The sequence below is a fragment of the Mauremys mutica genome, chromosome 3 (genome assembly GCF_020497125.1).
Source record: "Mauremys mutica isolate MM-2020 ecotype Southern chromosome 3, ASM2049712v1, whole genome shotgun sequence".
NCBI classification, from domain to species: domain Eukaryota; kingdom Metazoa; phylum Chordata; order Testudines; family Geoemydidae; genus Mauremys; species Mauremys mutica.
In genome coordinates, this window is record NC_059074.1 from 13,815,710 (window position 1) to 13,824,300 (window position 8,591).

The 8,591-nt window shown below is 48.8% G+C and overlaps 1 protein-coding gene across 1 annotated transcript; it reads left to right on the forward strand.

The window, feature by feature from the left end:
* Positions 1-2,482: 2,482 nt before the first annotated feature.
* Positions 2,483-7,508, forward strand: LOC123367323 (interleukin-17F-like). Its single transcript, XM_045011494.1, has 3 exons — positions 2,483-2,509; positions 6,011-6,258; positions 7,148-7,508. The coding sequence occupies exons 1-3, from the start codon at positions 2,483-2,485 to the stop codon at positions 7,383-7,385; spliced, it is 513 nt and encodes a 170-aa protein (XP_044867429.1). The 3' UTR covers positions 7,386-7,508.
* The last annotated feature ends 1,083 nt before the right edge of the window (positions 7,509-8,591 follow it).

The following is an 8,591-nucleotide window of genomic DNA, read 5'->3' on the forward strand; positions in this document are numbered from 1 at the left end:
AACATCAATTCATATATTTTTTACAATCCCTGCTCTGAGATGAGGGGCTGGTATTATCCCCAGTTGCTAGATGGGAAACTGAAGCACAGAGAGATTAAGGTCAAAAGTAGCCAGACATTTTAAGTGCCCAGTTTGAGGTGCTTAGGGAACCTTATTTTTCAGGGTGCTTATCATTGTATAGCACCCTACATGGTCAAAACAGTTCCCATTGACTTCGGTTACAGCTATGCACGCTCAACACTTCTGCAAGTCAGACTGCAGGACCCAGAAAATGAGACACATGCAGTTAGTAACCATCTGTGAAAAGTTTGGTTTAAGTGACTTGCCCAGCACCACACAGGAACTCTGTGGCAGAGGAAGGGATAGACTCCAGTTCTCCAGGGCAGCATTTAACTGCCTTAACCATGAGACTATCCTTTCTCTTCCTGCAATCTCCTGCCTTATCGCTGCACACCTTCCAGCTTCTGTAACAAAGGAGGATGGGGTCTTGCAGAGAAGTCTCCTTCACTACACAGTCCTGGTTCATCCCCAGAGCAGGTCCATCCTGAGCACTGAAAGAGGCAGAGGTCCTGGGAAAAAGAGTACTATGTGACCATGTAACTAAAGACTGTATCATACCATGTATGCACAAGGGGGTGAATTAAGGTTGTACAAGTTTCTTGTCCAGCAAGTTCCAGTCTTTTCCCCCTTCCAGTCTCCTTGCCCAGCCATTCCCCGTTCCCACGACACACTCCTGGCTCCTTGTCCTGCCAGTCTCAGTTCCCTGCCCTCCCAATCCATCTTTCTCCCCCTTGGCCTCCAGTCACACTCCCACCCATGTTCCCCAGCAGCTCCCAGGCTCGCTACCCAGGCTTCTTGTCCAGTCTCGGCGTTTCCACCTCCCCTGGTGCCTTGTCCCAGTCTTTTTGCCCAGCCAGTCCCAGTTCTCCCTTTGCACTCTGGCTTCTTGTCAGATCTGTCTCTCCTCACCCACCTCTTTCTCCCCACCCCACTGGTTCCCAGTTACAGACTCTGCAATGGCTCCTCCTCCAATCTCAGTATCCCCCCCGTTAGCTCCCAGTGTCCCCCGTTTCCACCCCCAGCTTCCAGTCCCAGCCTCCTTCCCCAGTCAATCCCACTCGCCTTCCAACTCCCAGTTTCCTTCTCTCCCTCACACTAGCCACCAATCCCAGTCTTCCTCCACCCCCGCTTCTTGTCCCTATCTACTTCCCACACCTTCCCCACCGAGGTCCAGCTCTTGTCCTCTCTGCATTTGAACCAGGTGACTTCCTCTTCCACACACACTGCCTGGTTGTCAGCAGAGAAGTCACCGAGAGCATAGGAGAGGCAGGCTTCCTGCTCTCATTCTGGTGCCTGGCCCCACCTTGGCCCAGAGCAGCCATTACAGGAAAAGTCCAGCTTGGCCCATGTAGCCCTGACCTGGAAGGACCATACTTAATTGCTTTGTGGGGATGCACAGTCTCGGCAATGCTACTAGGACCCGAGAGACGTTCCAAAATGCGCAGTGAGGACAGAATCCTCAGAGATTTTAGTGGCTCAGCTCTGAGAAGTCTCTACTGAGCCTGTGGGAATTGGGGTTTTTCAAAGGCTTATAATTTGGTCAAATTTGGGAGGATTTTCCTGGGAACACCGAAAGGCACGCCCCTGACACAAAGACCACCCCCTGCCAAGTTTCAAGTCCTTGCTCCAGAATACAGAATTTTTTATCATGGACAAAACAAAATACTTTCTCCTAGTCTCAGAAATGAGTCAGGAATATAACCTAGTCCCCAGTGCCTTTAACCACAAGGGGACATCCTTTCTTGTCTTGTAGCCTGCTGCCCCATGCAATGTCCATCCTGTGCACAGAACGAGGCAGGGGACCTGTAGAAGAAATAGCAAGTGATCATGTAGTTAAAGACTGTATTGTCATGCCCAGGTACATGGGCGCTGAATTAAAGTGGCCCCAGCAATCTAACTTTTGAATGCTTGACCTTGTGATCTTAATGTTCTTTTATGTAGATTTTTGTAGACAGTATATAGGTCTGTCTGCATAGGTGCGTGTGTTTGTGGTATATGTGTGAAGAGATAATTGACTAATATGAAGAAAGAAAAATGCTGACAACACAAGTGCAAAAACGGATGGCACCATTCTACATCTCTTTAGGGCTAGTTTATCTCTTATTTATCGCTTTATCTGCATCTGATCAGTTGGTCTGGGATTCCGATAGCTGGGTTCATCACATGTATTTTCCTTTCTGCCTCCCACCCTGTGACAGCCTGCGGATGTGGCATAGAAAACGTCAACTGACCCAGAACCGCGAGTAAGGGCAGGGAAGCTACCTCTGCACGGCAATGGAAATGATGGGAGTGATTGAAAACCATTATAAAAAGGAGCTGTCGCTGGGCTGATAGATATATTCAGGTTGACAGACCTCCTGCGGAAGGATACTCACCCCCTGCCTCAGACAGTCCAGATCTGCAGCAGGAGAGAGAGATTGCGATGGCTTTTGCAAGACACCCCTCACTGGTGAGTACTTTTATTTAACCCAGGTGGCCACTGGTTAAATAAATAAAATCTCACTCCTTCGGAAACCAAGGGCTAGGGTGACCATCCGTCCCGTTGTTAAAGGGACAGTCCCATTTTTGGGGACTTTTTCTTATATAGGGTCCTATTACCCACCACCCCCTGTCCCGTTTTTTCACAGTTGCTGTCTGGTCAGCCTACCAAGGTCCCCCTTATGCCAGTGCTGCTTATGAATGACTCCTCTTGCCTGCAGTGGGAGCTGCTCACAGGCAACGCGGTTAAGCCCTCGGGCAGTGGGACGAGTTGGGGGTTTTCTTTAAAGCTTTCCCAAGTGGGTTTAGTGCTGGTGAGAAGTGCTGGGTGGACAGCCCTGGGGGAGTTACCTCTGCCATTTCTCCACCAGAGAGGGGCTACAGCGCAGGCGGTGGCAGTGCAAGCTGCCCTTTGCTGTTTCAATAACGTACCCAAGCCTGCTCTGAGAGGAGCCCTTCTGTGGGGGACAGGACTGTGCATTGTTGTTATTTAGTTGTAATGACAGCGCCATTTACTGGCCCGGATTGGGAGTGGCACTGTATAAGTTCAGCGACAGAGACAGTGTTGGGACACTAGATGGGGAGGGCTCTGAGTGACTACAGAGAATTCTTTCCCAGGTGTCTGGCTGGTGGATCTTGCCAGCATGCTCAGGATCAGATTAATCCCCATATTTGGAGTCGGGAAGGAATTTCCCCCTGGGTCCGATTGGAAGAGACCCTCAGGTTTTTTTCGCCTTCCTCTGCAGCATGGGACCTGGGTCACTTGCAGGTTTAAACGAGTGTAAATGGTGGATTCTCTGTTACTTGAAATCTTTAAACCATGATTTGAGGATGTCAGTAACTCCGCCAGAGGCTAGGGGTCTATTCCAGGAGTGAGTGGGTGAGGTTCCATGGCCTGCAATGTGCAGCAGGTCAGACTTAGATGATTGTGATGGTCCCTCTTGGCCTTAAAGTCTATGAGTCCCTGCCTCAAACAGTTTACAATCTGAGCAGACAAAGGCTGGGCGGGGAGAGAGAAGTTGAAAGGAAGGTGGTGATTTGCCCAAGGACACAAAGCAGCTCAGTGTCAGAGCTGAGAACAGAACCCTGACTCTCAGCTCAGTGCCCTTATCCACTGATTTTTCAAAAGGGCTGTGTACCCAGGGGAGTCAATGCGAGCCTGATTTAGCTACGCGAAGCTTCAGCGAGGCAGGCACCTCTTCCCGCAGTGGTGCAGCAGCTCAGCTGTGACTGTCCCTCTGTTGGGTTGCCGGGCACGCTTAGTCCTTGGCACCTGCCCGGGTGCTGTGTTGCCCCGTCACCCGGCTGTAACCTTTGACAAATGTGGGTTTGAATCCTGTCTTCAATAGGAATGTGTCTGGGTTTTCCCCTTGCACAGCCCGTGATGGCATCAGCACCCTTGCAACGTTCGCTGTTTTGTTGCGTCAGCGTCTCAGCTTTCACTCAAAAGAAAAAGGGTGTGTCCAGCATAGCAGAGCTTGAGCACATGAAATGAGTGCACCCCACCCCCAACCGCCCGCCAAACAGAAGCCAAATCAAAAGCGGCCAATAATAATTATTATTTTCTTAAAAATCTCCTGATTGCCGGGGCCTGACCCATGATTGCCGAGTGCTTTGGGATGGCAGTGCTGTCTTTGTGTGTGCCACAAAACCGCAGGACCCCGCTGGCACGATTGCCAGCTCTGCCAAAGGCAGGCTGGGGGCTGGAATAGAAGGGGGTATTTCCTCCAGCTCAGCGCTGAGTTCTTCTGGCAGAGCAGTGCAGGAGGCCTCAGGGGTTGCTTGGGCTGTTTGAGGGCAGAGGGGCTTTGGCAGAGCAGTGCAAGAGGCCTCAGGGCTTGCAGGGGCTGTTTGAGGGCGGAGGGACTTTGGCAGAGCAGTGCAGGAGGCCTCAGGGCTTGCAGGGGCTGTTTGAGGGCGGAGGGACTTTGGCAGAGCAGCATCACGGCCGAGGATTTAGCCTAGCAGGGACTGTTGCAGGTCAGGAGTGTGAGGCTGGGGCAGGGTTGTCTGGATTTGACCGAGCTGGGGATGCTACTTGCCAGTCAGAGCTGATGTGCTGGGGCAGAGGGGTGTGAAGGAAACACCTGCCTCTCTGAAGCTTAGCTTAACCCTGAGCATCTATTGGGCTCTCCCTGATTGCTGGGGCACTTTGGAGAATCAGGTCCCTCAGCGTGGGTTTAAAAGCTTTGCTTAGCATTGTACTCCCCTTTTTGAAAGCTTCAGCCAAGAGAGACCGAGCAGCATTCCTCAGGTGCCCGTGTGTGATGTAACCTTCCCAGGAGCGATTCGATCGCCTGAATCTTCAGCCTCAAATCTGATCCAAACCTGCTCACCCAGTGCTCATTTCACGTCCCGGGCCATGTGTAGACATGGATCTGCAGCAAATTCCCCTGATCTGAACACCCCGATCGGAACGATCCTGGCCTGGACCCAAATCCAACCTTTGTGGAACTGGCTTTCTCTGAGCCTTACTTTTCTGCTTACTGGGGCAGAGATTTTCTTTGGCTGGTCTGTCTCTCATTGGCTTGGATTTGCTCCCTTTGCCTTTACCCTGCTTAGAGCGCCACCATCTGGTTCCATTGTTTGTCCTTAGCTTGCTCTTGTGATGGTGTCCACCTCCCCTGTGGCTGGATTTCATTGTGCCCTCCTCCCCAGCATTTCCAGTGTTTGGCTGAGTCCCTGGAACCCCCTGCATGCACAGAGAGACCAGGGAGAATGGACTGGACTTTGCATTGCAAAGTACTGTACCAGATGCAGTAAAAGGCAGTGGGGGAAAGGGAGAAGTGGAAGAGAGACTGGGGCAATGCAAGTGGGCAGCTGTGGCCTTCTGGATTGAGCTAGGGAGTCAAGCATCCTGGGTTCTATTTCTGCCAGCGCTGGCTTTGGGCGAGTCACTGTAGCCAAAATGTTCAAATGTGGGTGTCTAAAGTTAGGCACCTAAATCCATATTTAGGCTCCTAAGTGGCCCGATTTTCCAGAAGTGCGGAGCGTCTAGCTGCTTCTCTTCCATATCCAGCCTTGTGCATCCTAGCCTGATAATAATCAACCCCCAAGAGCAGGCCCTGTCATTGTTCTTAGAAGAGGCATCTCTGCTTCGTGCAAATATTTATTTTAAAGACAAAGATAACCATAAAAAAGATTTCCTTGAAAACTCTGGGCTCTGTCCACCTTTGAATTGTCTTCCATTGGAAGCAGCATAAGCCTCTACTGCTGTGCTGGCCAGTATGTTATACCCAGCTGAGCTAGAGTTGCGGACGAATGGTAACCATAATCCAGCGCTGATTCCCCAGGATGGATGAATTGGCCTTCACTCTAAAATCACTATTCACCGTGCTTCACTTGTGCTTTGCTCTTCCTTTCACGATTCACAAGGGATTCCTGAGTGAGGTGTCACGGGAGCTCTTTGGTGCCCTCGTCAATTCCAAACTCTGATCTGAATAGAACCAAGAAAGCTGTTTCTCTCTTTCAGGTCAGGACACTGCTGCTAGTGCTGATCCTGGTGCTCTCGGCTAAGAATTCAGCCCATGGGAGGGCTGTACGGACTGGACCCAACAAGGAAGGAGGCACTGATGAGAGCGTGAGCAACGGCTGCCCGCCCCAAAAGAATTCCAGATTCCCTCTAAGTGTGAAAGTCAACATACACATCAGCAGCTCCAGTCATGCAATCAGAATGGCTCATGATGTCAGGAACCGGTCTATATCTCCTTGGGATTACAGGTAACATACACATCCCCATTGGCTGGAAATGCACTGGCCACGCTGCACTGCACAGTTATCTGCATATTCCCATCGGAAACAGGAAGGTCTTTGTGTCCTTTCGGCATTTACAAATGGTATTGGGTGAATTTGCCATGGCACTCCACTAGGTGTCCTCAGCCAGAGCACTGCTACATTTGTCTGGTACAGACAAATTAAAAACACTCTCCTAAATTTTCGGCCATTTCTAGGAAATCACTCTAAAATAAATAACACAGGGGGACTCCTTTTAACTTGTCTCCTAATGAGAATCAGTAGGCATGTAATGGGGCAAAGAGGATACAAATATAAAATGAATAGAAGTATCTTTTGCACAGTACATAATGAACCTAGGAAACTCACTGCTGCAGGATATTCTCACCCCTGTTGGAGACAGGATCCTGGGCTAGATAGACCATTGGTCTGATCTGGTATGGTCACTCCAATATTCCTATTCTTGGGGCAAATTTACAGTAAACATAGCCATGTCCAGAACTAAGAATAGCATCTATTTATTAAGTAGAATAAAATTACAAGGCTTATCAATCTGTTTGCTTCGGGCTAAAAGTTGATCACTAGAAACATCCTGCATTGACCTCATTTGGAAATAGGGTGACCAGTTGTCCCGATTTTATAGGGACAGTCCCGATATTTGGGGCTTCGTCTTATATAGGCGCCTATTGCCCTTCACCCCATCCCGATTTTTCACACTTGCTGTCTGGTCACCCCATTTGAAAATAGGTTATTGGATGAGAAAAAACACTGATCTGTTGAGTGATTCATGGAGGAGACTCAGACCCTGCCGATCTGCATTGTCCTCCGAGGAATAGCGGTGTAACAGAATTCATTCTCTTTGTGTCTTGATTCACAGCATTACCAAGGATCCCAACCGGTTCCCTGAAGTGATCGCCGAGGCCAAGTGTCGCCATTTCAGCTGCGTGAACGCCTTGGGGCAGGAGGACTACAGCATGAACTCCGTCCCCATCCAGCAGGAGATCCTCGTTCTCCGACGGGAACAGAGAGGCTGCCAGCACTCCTACCGGCTGGAGAAGCAGCTCATCACCGTAGGCTGTACCTGCGCTGTGCCTGTTCTCCGACATCAGTCCTAAGAGGGTCAGGAGAAGGAAGACACATGGACAGCTTGCCAGTGTAACAAAACGACATGTGTAACAAATTTGTGATTACTCTGATCAGTCAGATCCTCATGAAATTTAACCTGACTTTTCAATACAAAATCGGGCAGAGGGGTAGGGGGGAATTTTTTCCAGTGCTGATTATTATTGTTATTAATTAATATTTACATTATGGTAGGGCCTCCAGGTTCTGATCATGGGCCCCATTGTGCTAGGTGCTGTACTGACATAAAAGTAGAATGGACCATGTCCTGAGGAGCTTACAGTCTGAGAAGACAAGCAACATACAAAAGGAAGGGAAGCAGAAGATGCAAATTCTGATTTGTGAGAGAGCACAACTCATTCCCAAATCATTTTGTGTGTGTCCATGTCTGTATCTGACATAGAGAACTGAAAATCAATGCAAGACTAGCTGTACACTAGAAAGAGTTTGCCAGGACACCCTCCTGGTGCTTTTGCCGGTATAGCTTATACTGGTTCAGCAAGGGAAATGAACTATACTGGCAAATGCACCTTTATGCTGATATAACTGCATCTATACTAGGGCTTTTTCTTATAGAAATATTGCAAAAAAACCCACCTCTAATCGACTTTGCTATACCAGCAACTGTTTCTAGTGTAGCGCTGACTAAGAGACTTTGGGCCTGATTCTGATCTCATTTACACTGGTTTTATCCCGTTATAACTCCTGTGATTTCACTGGAGTCACTCCTGACTTACATCAGTGTAAGTGAGAGAAGTGGACCCACTGGCTTCTGCCATATATATGACATAAATGAAAAACTCCAGGAGAAATGGCAAAGACTTGTTATATGTTTATATCTCTATTTATATGATCTATTTATATGACTATATTTATGTCCCTGAAAGTGCTCAGAGTACAAGAACATTGTATCTGTTTATTTGTATTTATTCAATAAAGACAAAGCCAGACTCCTGTTTGCTACTGTTTTCTTTCTTTTTAAAAATGCTATTTTCCTGGCAGGGAAAGAAATCAGGCAATTAAAAGTTGTTAGTATTCCAGTAGGGACCGATAGATCCCAACTAAAATCAGGGCCCCATGGTGCTAGGTGCTGTACATATACATAGTAGGAGACAATCCCTGCCCTGCAATTACGGTCTAAATAGGTAAGGCATGCAAAGGACGGGATGGGAAATAAAGGCCCAGTGACTTGCCCAAGG

Excerpts from the sequence above, each read along its gene's own strand:
- LOC123367323 (XM_045011494.1), top strand. The coding sequence starts at position 2,483 with ATGGCTTTTGCAAGACACCCCTCACTG. Across the intron at positions 2,510-6,010 it reads TTGCAAGACACCCCTCACTG|GTCAGGACACTGCTGCTAGT; the intron begins GTGAGTACTTTT and ends TCTCTCTTTCAG. Across the intron at positions 6,259-7,147 it reads ATATCTCCTTGGGATTACAG|CATTACCAAGGATCCCAACC; the intron begins GTAACATACACA and ends CTTGATTCACAG.